Source organism: Phocoena phocoena, chromosome 8 (genome assembly GCF_963924675.1).
Source record: "Phocoena phocoena chromosome 8, mPhoPho1.1, whole genome shotgun sequence".
Classification (NCBI taxonomy): Eukaryota; Metazoa; Chordata; class Mammalia; order Artiodactyla; family Phocoenidae; genus Phocoena; species Phocoena phocoena.
The window spans coordinates 31,598,976-31,616,624 of NC_089226.1; the positions used below are offsets into that span (position 1 = coordinate 31,598,976).

Below are 17,649 nucleotides of genomic sequence, written 5' to 3' on the forward strand. Positions count from 1 at the left end.
CCGAAGCTTCCCCCCTCCGTCACCCGCAGTCTCCGCCCACGCAGGGGCTTCTAGTGTGTGGAAACCTTTCCTCCTTCTCAGCTCCCTCCCACTGGTGCAAGTCCCGTCCCTATCCTTTTGTCTGTTTTTTCTTTTTTCTTTTGCCCTACGCAGGTACGTGGGGGAGTTTCTTGCCTTTTGGGAAGTTTGAGGTCTTCTGCCAGAGATCAGTGGGTGTTCTATAGGAGCAGTTCCGTGTGTAGATGTATTTCTGATGTATCTGTGGGGAGGAAGGTGATCTCCGCGTCTTACTCTTCCGCCATCTTCCCTCGTAGATCTTTTTTTTAGTGTCCGTCACTAATTTTGGAAGAGTCTCTCAAATTATTTCTTTAAATGTTTCTTTTGCTCTGTTATATCTTTATTTTCCTTCTGGAAATCTAATTACACAGATGCTAAACAATGTTAAACAGCATTTAATGGTGTCCTTCTGCTCTTTGATGCTCTGTTCTAATTTTTTACTCTTTGTTTTTCTTCTCTGTGTTTAGTTTTGGTATTTTATATTGACCTACCATTATGGTCACTGATACTTTCCTTTCTTGTATTGCATCTACTCCTGAACGCAAACACAAAATTCTCTGCATATATTATATCTAGCCTATTTGATTGTCTTACAGTTTTCATCCCTCTCCTGAAATTACCTATCTTGCATGTTGTCTACATTTTCTATAAAAGCCTTTAACATTCTAATCACAGTTATTTTAAATTCTTTGTCTGATGGTTCTAACAACTGTGTTGTATCTAAGTCTGGTTCTGATGACTGCTTTGCCTGTTCAGACTACATTTTTCTTGCCTTATGATATGCCTCATAATTTTTGTTGAACCCCTGACATATCACATATGACAGTAGATAATGTGCTAAGTTCTTTTTTTATGCAGTAGTGAGCACAAACTTTCTTCTGTTAGGTCTTTAGTATAGGGATTTGTGTTAATTTAGTCAGAAATTGGCGTCTCCAGAATTAGGTTAACTATTGTTCAATGTCATTGTTAAGAACGCAGTTTCTTTCCGTCCTTTTTGTTATCCTTAGAATATTGTCTTTTCTCCTTAGGCTAGTTCACGTTGTGACCACAAGATGGCTATGCAAATGGGTATTGTATCCAAAAAATGTCCAGAAACAGAAAAGGCAGGTTTTTAAAAAAAATTCCACGCATCTCTTCTGAAGCAAGAAAATCTTTTCTGGAATTGTCCTAGGAGTCTTAGTTTTTTATTTCATTGGCCAGAATTGGAACAAATACCCTGTGCTAACCAATCAGAGAGAGGAAAAAAGGGGAAAATTGTGATAGTTTTGGACACAATATGACCCACTGCCTATGAATGAGCCCAGAACCTCTGATTTCTTTGTCTTTGAAAGAGAGATAATATATGTGAAAAATCCTGGATTTCTAATAGGGAAATGAGAAGTAGTGCTGGAGACCACTGTAAGAAAATAATAATGCATTTTACCAGTCTTTAGGACTCTCTTTGTGCCTCGCCATCCTATTCAAAACATGGCCTGTCCTCGTACAGTACATATGTGTATTAGTGAGAGAAGGCTCAAAGCTCAACTCACATGCCAAGGGTAAAGAATGTCCTTTCCTTTTATTTTCTCAGAAACATGGAATCTGCTTTCACGCAGTGTTTCCCCAGTGAGTTCATCTGCTCCATCTGCAAGGACAATTTCACAGACCCTGTCACCATGAGCTGTGGGCACAGATTTTGTACTCCTTGCCTCTGTCTCTTGTGGGAAGATGTCCAAACAGCTCCTTGCTGTCCTGTGTGCAAGGCAGTATCTCTGAAAATGGACTTCAAAAGCACTATTCTTGCTAAGGAACATGTTCTTCCGACCAGAGGATCAGTTGTCTGCCAGTTACCTAGCTCTGCCAAGCAGATGTGTAGCATACACCAAGTGATAAAGCTCTACTTCTGTCAAACGGACAAGAGCCTGCTGTGTTTGTTCTGCTCTCATTCCCCAGAGCATGCCACGCATGAACACTATCCAGTAAAGCAGGTTGCAGAGCACTACAGGGTAAGTGATATCTCTGAATGCCTTTGAAATGTGGACGACCCTGTATCTGATAGGCAATGAGGCAAATACATTGATTGTTATTATTATTTTATGTAGGAAACAAATCGAATTTCTGAACACCACGTGCCAGGCACTATTCTGAAATCTAGGGATAAAGCAGTGAAGACACTAGACAACATTCTTGTTCTCCTGAAGTTTAAATTCTGTTGGGCTGAAAGACAGGAATGATGATGAAATTGATGAGAATTAGGGTGCTGGTATTTCAGTGTAAGTAACGTGCTGGATAAATCTCTAGTTTCAGGAACAGTCGTTGGCTCCTACAACTATGATTACGATGATCCTGTTCTAATTATAGCAGATTTAGAAACACTGGCCAATATTTTCTTATAGTGCCTTAGGAAAACTGAGGGCTAATATTTCACAATTAAATATAAAGCAAAAAAAAAAAAAAAATATAAAGCAAGATTCACTTCTGAAAATTGACCAGGTTACTACAATATCAGTGTTAGATTCCTCAGATAATGGATTACATTTTCTAAATTTAGGCATTCTATTTTTGGTTGATCTCTCAGATTTATCAGTTAGTGTTCCCAAGGAAAATCACTGACATCTCTGCTCTCTTTACTGTTTGTCCCATGTTCATACCCTTCTATCTTCTTTTAAGTATCTGAAATGTACTACCTTTGCTTTTCTAGTACTCCAATTTATGGTTATTTTGCAGGAGAACCTTCTGATGCAAATGAAATCTATTTGGAAAAAGAAAAAAGAAAATCAGAGAAATATAAAAAAAGTGACCAACATATTCAGAGTATGGGAGGTAAGCAGTAGACCCTGTATCCACTGGAAGCAGCTTGGGACAAATATCCTTTTAACTTACAGTGGAAGAACTTGAATTAAATCATAATGTCCCCTGAGTGAGTGATCAGAGAGAGCTACATACATGACCTTCAATATAGGATTTCATGTTGAATGAACCCAAAATGTAACTAAAAGATTTTTCCTGATCTTCTTGATAAAGCAATGTCTACCTCTAATATTGTACTTTAGCAGGGACAAGAAAATGCAGTATCACAAAACAAAATGCAATGGTCACTGGGATGGAGGTAAAAATAGAGTTCTGTAGGAGATTAATAAACTTTGAATGTTAAGAAAAGCTTCTCAAACAAGTAAAAATCATCCCAATGCTAATGTGTTAGTAGAATCTGTAAATTCATGGGTATTTATGACACAGACACCTAAGGGACAAGAAAGCTAAAAATGAGACAAATCATGGAATTGTCTGGGACCTGCAAGTAGCTCCTATTAATTAGTACATAGGGTATGAAGCAGGCAGTGAGAGTTATGGCTAGAAATGTAATTATAACCATGGCAAGATTGTGAATGTCTACCTAAGGATTTTGGGTTGTATCATTCATTGATTCAAATATATGAACTGGGAACCTGAAACTGAAGGTTTAATAAAAATAAACTACATTTTTATTTTCAAAGGACTCAATCACTTCTAAAGAAGACATATCAACAGGCTATGGTATAGAATATGTCATTAAACAGAAATCTGTATACAGTGCTGTGAAAATACCAAAGGCAATAATAAAATTATCTTGATCATTTAGGATGGATTTCCTAATAAACCACTCATTCATAGGAGGGCATATGATGCATTGCTCACTGTTCTAGGCCCACAAAAAGATACAGAAATGGACAAAAATCACTGACCTCAGTTGGTTATAATCTAGTAAGAGAAGTCATATAACAATTAAAAAAGAGTAACATTTATAATATCTCACATTTGTAAAGTTCTTGGGAGAAAATTAAAGCAGGGATGTGTATAAATAGTACAGGCTTGGAGAGAAAGTATGCTGGTCAGGGAAGACTCATTATGAACGTTACATCAGGGTAGAGACCTAAAGAAATGAAGGGAGTGAACCAGCAGTTCTCTGAGAACCCATCCTTCTGGAGCAGAGAAAACAGAAGGTATGGTCCAAAAGTTTGGGTTCCCCCCTCACCCCCCCCACCAAGTTCAAATGTTGAAATTCTAACCCCCAAAGTGATGGTGTTAGGAGGTCGTGCCTTTGGGAGGTGAGTAGGTCATGAAGGCAGAGTCCTTATGAGTGGGATTCTTATAAAAGAAGCCCTGTGGAGGCTTGCCCCTCCTGCCATGTGAGGACACAACCAAAAGATGACTATCTAGTCAAGACATGGAAGCAACCTAAATGTCCATCAACAGATGAATGGATAAAGAAGATGTAGTATACTTATACAATGGAATACTACTCAGCCACGAAAAAGGATGAAATAATGCCATTTGCAACAACATGGATGGACCTAGAGATTACCATATTGTGGGAATTAAGTCAGAGAAAGACAAATATCATATGATATCACTTATATGTGGAATCTAAAAATAAAAATGATACAAATGAACTTATTTACACACCAGAAATCGACCGACAGGCATAGAAAAAAACTTATGGTTACCAAAGGGGAAAGTGGGGGGAAGGATAAATTAGGAGTTTGGGATTAACATATACACAGTACTATATATAAAATAGATAAACAACAAGGACCTACTTTATAGCACAGGGAACTATATTCAATATCTTGTAATAACCTATAATGGAAAAGAATTGGGAAAAAACAGAATATAGATATATGCATATATATATGTATGTATAAGCAAATCACTTTGCTGTATACCTGAAATTAATACAATATTGTAAACCAACTACACTTCAAGAAAAAAGATACATGCATATGGTAAAAAAATGAAAACCAAGTATGTGAATGTGCTTTGTAAAGTGGAATATATTTTAATCATTATTAAGCAAAAAAAAAAAAAAAAAGATAGCTATCTAGGCAGTGGCTCTCACCATACACCAAATCTGCTGGCACTGATCTTGGATTTCCCACCTTACTGAACTGTGTGAAGTAAATTCTGTTATTTATAAGTTATGCAGTCTATTGTGCTTTTTTTATAGTAGCCCAAACAAACTAAGTATTCTATACATAGCACATAGACAATAGATGATAGGAGAAGAATAAAACCATCCAGATACATGATCTAATTAATCCAATGTCACTGCAGGGTTTTGTGAATCTACGGATGGTGATGATAGGAGCTGAATACCCTAAGGTATGTCAATATCTCCAGGAAGAAAAGCAAAAACATTTAGAGATATTGGCAATTGAAGGCAAGATTGTTTTTCAGCGACTCAGGAGAAATGTAGCCAGAATGGTTCATATGGGGAAACTCCTGAGAAGAATATATGAGGAGCTGAAGGAACTGTGCCTTAAAGCAGACGTGGACATGCTCCAGGTAAGGACTAAGGAAGGACGTTAGGGTCCTAAACACCAGCCTGCTTGGAAAGCATTTATATCCACTGGAGTTATATCCTTTTTGGCCTCCATTATTTTTCTGGTTCCAAAGTCCAGATTCTTCTTCTGCCTCTATGATGGCGAGTTTTGCTCCTCCAGTATAATCTGGAGACGAAACATCACTTTTGCCTTATATGGAAGAAGGATAACTGTGTGGAAAGGTTCAACTAACAGATCCAGAAGAAAATCTCCCAAACCTTCTTGTTCTATTCCTCTACTCAGTTAGCCTTCCATATCCCTATAGGTTTCACATCCGGGGATTCAACCAACTGCCGGTGGAAAATATATATTTTTTAAAAACCCAGAAATTTCCAAAAAGCAGAACTTTAATTTGTCAATGCTGACAACTATTTACACAGCATTTACATTATATTAGGTATTATAAGTAATCTAGAGGTGATTAAAGTATACAGGAAATTGTGCATACATTATATGGAAATACTGTGCCATTTTATATAAGAGATTTGAGCATCCGTGGAGTTTGGTGTACAAGGGGTCCTGGAATGAATTCGCCTCATATACTCAGGGACGACTATATTTACAATTTCTGACCAGCTGCAAGAGAGCAGCTTGTGAGCAGATAATTTAACTTTGTATGTGTACTTGGTAATATGTGTGAATATGGGATGTATGCCTTCTTTCTGTTGTGAAGTTCTAGCTTTCATACCCTTATAAGAACTTTGCGGAACGCTGTGAATCCTGCTGTAGATTACAACAAAGCACAGCCATTCGTGCACCCTAAGAACATCTTCTGACTTTCAATTTTATAAGAGTATGATTTTATCAACTGTATGTAAATGTGAGACTGGGTTTCATCTTTTTAAGGATAAGGGAAACGGCAAATGATTTTCCCCAAGGAAGAAAACTGGACATAGTGAATTTCCCAGTATAATCTCATATCCTCAAACTAGACTAAACAGGAGAGCTTTTGCTGAAAGCTAAGCCTTCCTTTCTTTCTCTTTACAGGGTGTGGGAGACACAATGAAAAGGTAAGTTTGCCCCCTATTCAAATCATGGTAATTGTGATAATGATCAGGCTATTTCTGTTGAGATGGACCCTCCCTTCTTAATGAGAAGTTTCTTTCTGTCTGCGTTTATTCCTTCCTTCTCTAAAGTCTGCCAGGTTTTATATAGTCTACCCTTAGGTGAAAGTAGGGTTGAGGGGAGTGTAGTTTCAGTTGCAAGCCTTACTGTAGAAGTTGAAAGAGACAACTATTTTTGCTGCCCCCCTAATTTCCAAATTCTAATTATCGATATTTGAGGATTATTCCTGGTCATCTATGGGAAAGGCAGATAAGCTCAGAGAGGCAGCAGGTAGACGGATGCTGAGACGAGGAGGGAGGTAGAATCCTCAAGAAAGAACATACGATAGTGCTGAGGATCCATATGTATCAGATGGCAAATTCTAACTATTTGCCACCTATTAGATTTCAGGAATTAAATGAGAATTGCTGTGTGGATCCCCTAGGGAAGCTAGAAGAGAGGAAACAGACACAATTATGATTGAGGTGACATATTCTACTAAGATTGATATGCTAAGAGCAGGGAAACAGATTGTAAAATATAATAGCAACTGTAGTGTTCCTCCATCTGAGGAGTTAAATTCACACCCTTCACACCTAATTATGAGGATTCTGATGCAGCCCCATCAGTGGACTGCTAATGGTACCTTTGGGCCTGTGAGTAAGTGGGTCTTTTTTTTTTTTTTACAGGAGTCAGTTAATGCAGCTGTACATTCCTCAGCCTGTGGACCCACAGCTCAGTACATGGGCCATCACTGGAATGTTGGAAAGGCTTCACAACTTCCGAGGTAAGAGGCAGCTCTCTGGGGGAAGGCAGTAATATTTCCTTCACGACTCGATACATGCTGCTGATCTCTCTTCATTGCTCTGTCTGTTCTTTGCAGAGAACAGGGAAGCAGGCACTGCTTTATAACTAACTTTATAATTTATTGTTAATTATCAGTCAGAAAGCTAACTGAAGCCTGTCAAAAACAATCAATCGAATATGACAGTTTCTTATATAGTTACTTGTGGTGAGTTAAAATTTAAAAAAAAGAACACTCTGCCCTATGAAACTGCATATCCATTCAGTGTATTTCATCTTGTAGTTAACTGTGGTTATATGCGGATATTCAGATTCTTAGAATCACCTTAATGTTGTTATTTAAATGTTTATCTGAATATTGAATGTAATAATTACATTTGAAAAATCACAAGACTTTTAAAAAGCTTAAAAGTATGTTTATATACAACAAGTACAACCATAAAACAAATTGAACCCATGATTTGTTGCATAGAGGGCCCCTTAAGACAAATGCAACTGAAGGGTGAGCCTGGCAGACAAAGGAGAAGCAGGCCTGAGATGGGATGAGTTGGATTCTGATTCAGTGGTGGCTCCATTAGAAATCCTAAAAGAGAAATCACTTCTAAAAAAAGGCACAGATGGGTTTTTGGTTTATTTTATTTTTGCTTGCTTAAATGTTAAGCAATGTGATCACTATTTAGGACTAAAAAGAAAAACAATATCATATTTAAAGTATAATGTATAGTATATTTATTACTATTTTATTTTGTGAGAGTGGATTAATGAGAGGACTTAAGTGAATTAAGGGCCATTTTGCTATTTTCTTTTTTTGTTTTGTTGTTTTTTTGCTATTTTCTTGACATCTATGAATGAACTCCCCAGTTTTTGAGGAGTTAGTTAGTAAAAATAAGCCAGAGCCTGATATCCCACATCTTTATGTATTCTCAAAATTTTCCTTCATCTAGTTGTACGATTAGAGATTTTCTGGCTCTTTAGATAGACAAGAAGCCCTTCCTGTTCTTTCTCTGGATTTCCAGTGACACACTCTGTCTAGTCACCTTTGGTAAAGGGGTGTTCTGGAGCTAGCTCGTACTGACACACTCATGGGAGCGAATTGTTACAAGTTCCAGAATTTTAGGAGCAATTACTAAATGGCTGGCACCTTGAAAATGGTCATGGTGGGCTGGAATATTCCCAGCAAATAAGACAAACCAGCTTTGCTTTGTTCCAGAGATTTGGTTGCTAGACCTCTGCCACAATACCGCCACACTTGTTCGTCTCTCAGAACTTTAAAACTCTGTTCTTTGACTTTGCTGTTTTCTTTTTACTGAAGTGTATGTTACGTTGGATCATAAAATAAGAAATTGTCATGTGGCTTTGACTGAAGACCTGAGACGTTTGCAGTGCAGTCCTGACCATCAAGATGTGCCCCGTAATCCAGCAAGTTCAGAGAATACTCCTTCATGGGGTGCTCAGACCTTCACCACTGGCAAACATTACTGGGAGGTGAATGTGGGAAACTCTCGTAACTGGATTATAGGACTTTGCAAGGAATCCTGGACAAGTAGGAATGATATGCTACTTAACTCTGAGGATATTTTTCTACTTCTGTGTGTCAGCATGGAGGACCATTTCAGTCTCTTTTCTACATTCCCACTCTTACCCCACTATATCCAAAGACCCCAGGGCTGGATCGGGGTGTTTCTAGATTATGAATGTGGTATAATAAGCTTTATTAATGTTGCCAGAAGTTCCCTCATTTGTAATTTCCTCTCACGCTCTTTCTCTTTCCCTCTCAGACCTTTCATTTGGTGTGGACCCAAATGATCAGGAACAGCTCACAGACCTGACCAAGGTCTCGGCAGTTCTAATAGCTGAGGGTCTTCTATCCAGGTGACTTCTAGAATGGGGAAAATCAATTATACTTCACTGTGTTTAACTTCATTTTACCTTCAGGAGATATCATGGCTGCGTTATTTTCTAAAGTGGTGATAATGTTAACGATGTACCTTTGTCTTTTCTGTTTTATTTAAATAAAAGTAATCTCTTTTATTTTACTGGGTAGGATACATGTACTTTTCATTTGCCATCTGAAGTTGCTAGAGATTAAAGAATACATGGGTGTGGAAACTCAGCCAAATGCATGAACAGAAAGCACAGAGGCTTCTCCTTCCAGAGAGTCCTTGTCAAGACGCAAGGGCAGCATAGAATTCTCTTCTCCCTGCACTCATCTGGCTAAATCCTATTCCTCTTGTAATCCTCAGTTTACCAAACTAGATTAGGTCCATTATAATATGACCTCAAGAACAGCTTATTCTTTCTCTTTGTAAAACTCACAATAGATTTTGGGTCTTCTTTTCTAGTTTGCAGACTGCAAGAAGCGAAGGCCAGCGTTAGTCCTCTTCCCAGCCACATTCCAGGGATGAAACACCAGGTTAAGGATATGAGAGACATCAAAAATATATTGGAACAAATGAATGAATGTGTAGGAAAATTATTAAGAGCAAAGGCTATATAACGAAAAAAAGTTACTATAATGTAGACACAATTAGCAGCTCAAGAAGTGATGAGAAATATTAAAGATGTGAATTAAGTTATTGTTCAGGTACATGGCTCAGAAATTCATTTTAACTGGCAAAATATAGACTGTGTATGATCTGATTCCTCAATGTTGCTATTAGCTCTCAATGATGAACAGAGATTTTTAGGAACATACACATATTTTATCAGAGTGGTAGTAGTATAGATAATAAGACCTAGATACTTGGATACTGCAGTACTTTTAAGGAAGATATGTAGAGTGAAAATACCTTGAATATACATTTTCAAGGATGGACAATAAACTTTATTTCTTACATGCACAAAACATCCAAGCTGTTAACAGTCAAATTTCATTTCAGAGAGTGTCACTGACTTAGATCTTACAACTCTGTAAAGTGATCAGACATTGAAATCAGTCTCTTTGGGGTTGTGTTGTCCAACATAATGACTCTAGTTAACACTGATGTATGATAGATAGGAAAGCTGTTAAAAGAGTAGATTCTAGCAGAGCTTATCATAAGGAAAAACAATTTTTTCTTTTTCTTCTATTTTAGAAGAATCAATCTTTCTCTCCCCACTCCCCTTTCTCCTTCCATCTCTCCATCTTTTTTTTTTTACATCTTTATTGGAGTATATCTCTCCAACTTTTGCTCTCTCTCTTTAAAGAGAAGTTGCTTAGGGAAGAATTTGGGGATTATGTGTATTTCTATGAAGTTGTAGTGGAAAAGAAATTATAACTAGATTTCCAGATATTTGCTTAGGGATTTAAAGCAATCTAATAATGCCCTCATCTTTGGAAGGAGTCCAAGAATTGTTGCATACTGAAAAGTTTTGTATTGACTCTGGCACTGGCCAAAATGGAAGAAATTCTCCATAGTCTGTCTCACCTACAGATTTGAACTGACCATAAAAATTAACCATGTGAGGAATGTGAAAAATTAAAACTAGAAAGTGAAATGAGGAGAGAAGTTAAGACTTGAATAATTACCACAGTGGAGGTGAGCTGGTGGAATTACTTTTCCTCTTCTCCTTCCTGGCATTGACTGAACTGAAGGAAGACTCAGCTCTCTGATCTGCACAGCATGCGCATGCAGCAAAAGCTCAAACATAAACCCTGGTTTCTAGTCAGAGGACCAGGAAAAGAGGGTCCTGCAAACAGGAAAGTGTGAGAGGAAATCACTTTTTTGTTTTCATCCTCTCTTTTTCTCTTCCAGTGCTGCCCCAAGATCAGCCACTGTCAAAAAGGTACAGTGAGTGGCAACAGTAAAATGGCAGATGGGGAAGCTTTGTCCCAAGAGAGCACTTTTTTCCTTTTTCCAGAGGAACTGCAGAAAGAGACCCCTATTGTCCAAAGTGGGGTGTGTGCGTGAAATCTTCTTAAGTGTTTTCTATTGTTGCTTTGACTTGAGGACCACCACAGTCCTGTAGGGGCCAGAAGGTGGTGTTAACTCTGGAAGAATCTCCGGTTTTCAAGGCTTGCTTATAAACGGTGTAAGGAGAAAGCAGAGAAGTCTTTAATCTGGGCTGGATTTTCCCCACCACTGGGACAATACCAAACCCTCTGCCCCCTGAGTGTTCTAAAAGCTATGCCCTGTACAGTGAGGATTTTTCACTCTGGATAGTGGGAACTATTCCCAGCCCTGTGTGACCTGAGGTATTGTTCCATCTACCCCTTTGGGGTGGTTCTTTCCTTGATCTTGGATATTTTCCTCACAAGCATTCACTGATCTGTACTCAGATGTAGGCTCCTGCTGTGGGAGCTCTCTGGAGCTCTCTTCTGTGCAACTCTACCCTCAACTAGTACTCAATCCTGGGAACTCCAGCCACCTTGGTTTTACTGAACTTCCAACCCTGTCTCTTCAACTCGGGGAGACCACTGGGCTCTGTCTGGGTTCCCCCTCCCTGTGACAAGTCTAGAAATCTCCAGGCAGTAAAATGGGACTGTCATAAGGCTCCCTTCCTTTGGTCCCTCTCTCTAAGTTTACTCTCCTGTGATGCTTATTGTCAAATGTCTGAAAACTGTTGCCTTTATATGTCACATTTCTGGGTTGTGCTTTCTTAAGATGGAAGAGCAAATCCCATCCCTGCTGCTTCATTTTTGCTCACAAGAGAAGTCTGAGAGTAATTTATTAAATTACAGATTCAATTCTGTTAATGGATATCCAGCTATTCATTTTACTTACTTTTATCTTTAGTGGGCTTTAGTAGTGTGTATCTTCCAATGAATTTACCCATTTCATCTAGACTGTCAAGTTTATCAACATTGGCCTTTGCTAGATATTTGTTTTGCTGAATAAATGACATATGCCAGGTTTTGATGATGTGGTGGTGGGGGCTTCCATTTGAGTTTCTGGAAACTAGATTCTAAGCCCTGGTTGCACTGTAAGGTGTGGGTCCCAGCAAAAGGTGATGTGGGATGAGTGTTCCCCCTCTATTCCATCCCCATGGCAGGAAGTACCCACTGGAAAGAGAAGCTCTTCTGGGTGGTTACTAAGCACTGATCTGACTAGGAAGAGGAGGAATCCCATGACCTTTGAGGCAAATGAGTCAGTGCTGGGTCAAGAAGGAAGAGGGGTGAGAATTCCAGGATCATGGTCACTACGGTCCATCAGGACCCTGCCTTGCTAGGTGACTCCCAGGTTTAGATATTCCCATTCAGGGGCTAAGGACCCGTGGCACTGGATCACCCAACCCTCGTGGGTCCAGTGTTTTAGAAGCCTGCAGTCAGGATTGCTTCAGTATTGCTAAGCACCACCCAGTGCTTTGGATAAGAGCTTTCCTTTGTTTTTGTTTTTTTGGGGGGCAGGGCTGCTAGGCATGTGGGATCGTAGTTCCCTGACCAGGAATTGAACCCACACCCCCTATGGTGAAAGCCTGGATTCTTAACCACTGGACCACTGGGAACGTCCAAGAGCTTTCCTAATTCCTTTGAGCACTTCTTAACCCTGGTAACACCTAAGCACTGCCCTATGCAGGAAGGAACTTCAAAGTCTCCCAACATCATGTACTGAACAACCTATCATTTCCTCACTGTGTGTTCTTGGTCTTGTCAAAGATTAGTTGACTGTATATGCACAGGTTAATTTCCTGGCTCTCAATCCTGTTCTATTGGTCTATGTATTTTTTTATGCCAGTACCATATCACTTTGATTACTGTAGCTTTGGAATATAGTTTGAAATCAGGACATATGACGTTCTTTAATGAGACTATACTTAGATTTACTTAGCTGTTTCACCAGTAATGGAATAGAGATTCTCCAGAGTTTCTTTTTTATTATTATTTTGGTGATTGTATATTATGTTGTTATGACCAATTTGTACCTGCCACATATAGCACTTGTTCTTGTCTAGATTATTCAATCAGGATTCTAAATATGTTCAACTTGAATTTCACTAGAGATTGATTTCCAAGAGAATTGTACCAATTTTTACTCCCATAACATGAGATATTTTGGGTTCCTTTTGTCATCACCAGAGCTTAATATTTTTTTAAATTATTATTTTAATGTTATTAAAATAACATAATATTAATAATATGTTATTTAAAAAATATCTGAAGGTAGTGATTGTGATTTTAATTTTTATTTCTCTGATTTCCTATGAGTTTGAGCATCTTTTTATGTATATCTGCCTTTCTTTCCTGTGAACTTATTCTTTGTCCTTCTGTGATTGGGGTAGTGGGCTTATATTGGTCTTATAGATTTTCAGGTCTCTTGATATATTCTGGTCACTTATCCTTTGCTAGTTTTATGGATCACAGTGTTTTTCCCAGCATTTCTCTTCCATTAAGATGACTTTTGATAACAGAAATGCTTAATGTTTATAGTTAATTGATCATTTTTCTTATTCAATTTGTGGGTTTTGTTTCTTTATTAGGAAATCACTGTATAACAAAGGGTCAAAAAGGTTTTCTTTTAATATTCACTCCTTTTAAAATGATGAATTTGTCTTTCCCATTGAACTCAATCCACATGAAATTGATTTTCGTGGATGGCATTAGGTAAATACCACAGCAGATTTATTGAGAAGTCTATTTTACACTCACATGCAATGCGTGCCTGTTCAGGCATAAATCAGACATTCATACATCAGGTGAGTTTGAGGCTTTCTCTTTGGTTCCTGTGGTCATTTTCTCCATCTTGTGCCAATGGGCCATGGATTAATTGTTACAGCGTCCTGAGATCATAACATCTGCTACTAACATCTCAGAATATGTACTTGATATTTTGACCCAGGAAAGGACACTGCTCTAATATTGCTGATATCCATGTCTAGTGTAAAATTCATATGTATACAGTAAGCACTTAGAATCCTCTCATTTTAGGGCTGTTTTCCCAGAAATTTAAATAATCCAATAATGCATATATGATTACAAAGTCTTTTCTGACTAATCTTCTAGAAAGTAAGTTGAACTCACTAATGTTTTACCTACTTACATCTAGAGTATTTTTTGGCTATTGTTCGTTTCCTGTATTTTCTAAACTAAAGAAAAGTAGGTTTTCTTCTTTTTATAGTAAGCAAATGACTCAAAAAATATAACTGTGTATATCTTCCATGAAAATAATCTATTTTCCAAAATGTTTCACTAATTTTCTGAATCCCCAACATTCTATTTAAAATCTTAAGCTCTCTCATTAAGCTTTTTTCATTAAGAAGTACATAAACAACCCTTTTGGACCACTTAGTGTATAATATTGTGTAGGGAAGACTAGCTCCTTTGGCTGATTGGAGTTGCTCTGGGACTAGCAGGAGGGATGTGGGAAGCCTGGGCTCTGCTTGTGAGGAGTATGTGTGTGCCTGCTGGCTCCCTTGGCAGGGCAGAAATGGCAGATTGAAAACTGCCCCAGCACGTGCCCAGCCTGAGCCTAGCGAACACTCCAGTCCCATGAAGCATACTTCATATCACAGCTCTGCACTGGACCAAGGGCTGCCAGGGCCCGGGGAAGAGCTGGCTATAGAATGCAGAGGCTTCTTGGACTGGGGAGGCATCTGAGCGGGGTGGGAGAGGCATTGCTGTAGCTTACCCAGCAGCACATCAGGAGAAGTCCTGATCTCTGACAGAGGCCAGACTGCCATAGCCCACTGCTCCGATACATGCGGAAAGCTCACGTGAGCCCGATGGCTCCACAGCAGGGCAGGGGGTGGCAGAGGCTGGGGAGAGTGATCGACTGTCAGGGACAAGAAGACTCAGACCAGAGGGTGTCTCTGAGCAGAGCCAGGTCAGCCTGGTGCTTGCACAGGTGGCGCATCAGTCTAATGAATTATAATCTCAGAGAACTGAGCGACAAAAATTTGGTTTTCCTACGGCTCTTTTCTTTCCTGGCTTTACTCCGGGACCAAAGAAAGTCCCCAGTCTCTGAACTACACAGCAGGAGCTCACAGAAAAACTCCAAGAGACCCTCTCTTTCCCGTCAGAGGATCAGCAAAGAGGCCCCTGAAAACAGAAAAGTGTGGAGGTGGGGAGTCTCATTTTTTTCTTGTTTTCTCTCCCACCCCTGACCCAAGACCAGGCTCAGTCATGAAGCTGCGCTGTGTAGCAACAGCAAAATGGCAGAGTGGTGCCAGTGGCATGGGCACCAGTGGCCCTGGGAGAGCCCTTCCTTCAGGCCAGAGTAATTGGGAGAAGGGGTGTCTGTTACTTGAAGAGTGCGGGTGGAACCACCTTTAATTTCTCTGTTGTCTTTGCCTCTTTGTGCCACAGAAGGCATGGTTGCACAGGAGTGTAGAAGTGGGGTTAACTCTGGAACAAATCTTGACCTTCAAAGCGTGCTTTTAAACTCTGTTAGTCGGGAGAGAGAAGTCTTTAATCTGGGCTTGATTTCCTCACCAGAGGGGCAATCCCCTTCCGCGTCCTCTCCCCTATATACCATGTAGTTCAAGGATTTCCCATTGTGAATGAGGAAACAACAACTATTCCCAGCCCTGTGTGAGATGCAGGATTGTTGTACTGGTTCTCTTTGGGTCCTCTTTTCTTGACCTGGAATATTTCCTCACAGACATTAATTGACCAGCATTCAGCTGCAGACTCCACCTTTGGGGCCCCCTAGAGATGTCTGTCTCTGTCTGTCTCTGTCTCTCTGTGCAGCTTTACCCTCAAGCAGGCTTCAGTCCTGGGAACTCCAACCACCTTGACCTCCCTGAACTCACATCTACACTCAGGGTGCCCCCACCCTGTGTTGTGACCTAGAAATCTTCAGGCAGTAAGGTGGGTCTATCACTGGGTTTCCCTCATTTGTTTCCTCTTTCTCAGGGTTCAGTGTCCTGTGCTGCCAATATAACATGTTGAAATCATCTCACCATATCACATATATTCAGAATTTTAAGTACAAAATAACATTCCTCCAAATTATTCCAATAAAATGTTATTCCAAAAATAACATTCCCACAAATCTGATTGTATGTCTTTTCTGAATAATTTTCAAGAAATAAATTAAATTCATTAGTTTTATACCTAACTACATATGGAATTTTTTTTAATATTGTCTGCTTCCTGTATTTCCCCAGACCAAAAAAAAAAAAGTGTAGTTTAAGTAGTCAGCAATTCAAGAAATATGACTATGTGTGTTGTTCACAAAAATAATCTGTTATTCAAATTTATTTTTGGAATCCTCAACATTCTCTTTAAGAACTTAATCTTTGGGCTTCCCTGGTGGCGCAGTGGTTGGAAATCTGCCTGCCAATGCAGGGGACACGTGTTCGAGCCCTGGTCTAGTAGGATCCCACATGCCCTGGAGCAACTAAGCCCGTGCGCCACAACTCCTGAGCCTGCGCTCTAGAGCCCACGAGCCACATTTACTGAGCCCATGTGCCACAACTACTGAAGCCCGTGCGCCTAGAGCCTGTGCTCTGCAACAAGAGAAGCCACTGCAATGAGAAGCCTGTGTACCACAAGGAAGAGTAGCCCCCGCTCGTCGCAACTAGAGAAAGCCCCCCGCCCAGCAACGAAGACCCAACGCAGCCAAAAATAAATAAAAGAAATTTAAAAAAACGTAATCGTCATCTTTATGCTTTTTTCATTATAGTTAATCAATGGTAATGAATCAATTTGTGTCTAGTGATACTTTAGATCTGAGAAGTAAGAAATTTCCTAAGTCTTTGTTTCTTTGTAAATCAGCCTAATTCAGTGTTTCTCAAACGTTAGAAGTCATCAGAATTACCTGGAATGACTTATAAACTACAGATTTCAGGTCCCACTCACATGACTTTTGATTCAGGAGGTCTTGGGTGTAAGCCAGGAATGTGAATTTCTAACAAGGTTCAGGTGATGATGATACTGTTTGAATTGGAACCAAACTCTGAGAACCACTGGCCGAAGTAATTGTTTTATTCCATATTCTCTTCAACATTTCCTATTCTTCTGATTCATTTTATGTCTTTTTCAGTGGCTTATAACATTTCTTTTAATGACTATTCTCACTTATTAATCAGAAATTTTTGGTATCATAAGTGTTTCAAAACTACGTTCCTTTCAGAAATGTAATTTAGAAGGAAACTGTATATTATGTAAACTGTAAGAAAGATTATTGAGTAGCACACCGTAATCAAAACCCTACTGCCAATAAGACAATCATCTCATCTCATTTATTAATTTATTCACTCATCAAATATTTTAGTGCCCAGACACTGGGCATTATCTGTCTTTATCTGCAGATAAAGACATTATCTGCTGGGAATATGGCACTGAACACTTCCTTTATCTCTTGCAATTTAAACTATTATGTAAGAAAAGACCAGCGTTTATATAAAGAAAGACCTATTCTGGTCCTGAGGGTCAGTGGCGATTTGCCTGTAAAATAGATTTTCTCTCTGAGGGTGAATTAGTGAGTAGGCTATACTAGAACAAGAGTAGGGAGGTTTCCAACTGATATGGGGATTGTACGTAACC

At 39.2% G+C, this 17,649-nt stretch overlaps 1 protein-coding gene across 2 annotated transcripts; it reads left to right on the forward strand.

Annotated features, from left to right (window-relative positions):
• Positions 1–1,631: 1,631 nt before the first annotated feature.
• On the forward strand, positions 1,632–9,273 carry LOC136127262 (tripartite motif-containing protein 77-like). 2 transcript variants are annotated; one of them, XM_065882741.1, is made up of 6 exons: positions 1,632–2,042; positions 2,764–2,859; positions 5,128–5,358; positions 6,384–6,406; positions 7,130–7,227; positions 8,557–9,273. In XM_065882741.1, exons 1-6 carry the CDS (start codon positions 1,632–1,634, stop codon positions 9,048–9,050), a joined length of 1,353 nt encoding a protein of 450 aa, XP_065738813.1. In that variant the 3' UTR covers positions 9,051–9,273. The 2 variants fall into 2 exon arrangements, with proteins under 2 accessions (XP_065738813.1, XP_065738814.1); XM_065882742.1 differs by lacking the exon at positions 5,128–5,358 and having other exon boundaries at positions 8,557–9,050.
• The last annotated feature ends 8,376 nt before the right edge of the window (positions 9,274–17,649 follow it).

Bases quoted from the DNA above. Each gene is read 5' to 3' on its own strand.
- LOC136127262 (XM_065882741.1), top strand. From the start codon at position 1,632: ATGGAATCTGCTTTCACGCAGTGTTTCCCCAGTGAGTTCATCTGCTCC. The intron at 2,043-2,763 runs GTAAGTGATATC...GTTATTTTGCAG, and splicing joins AGGTTGCAGAGCACTACAGG to GAGAACCTTCTGATGCAAAT. The intron at 5,359-6,383 runs GTAAGGACTAAG...TTCTCTTTACAG, and splicing joins CAGACGTGGACATGCTCCAG to GGTGTGGGAGACACAATGAA.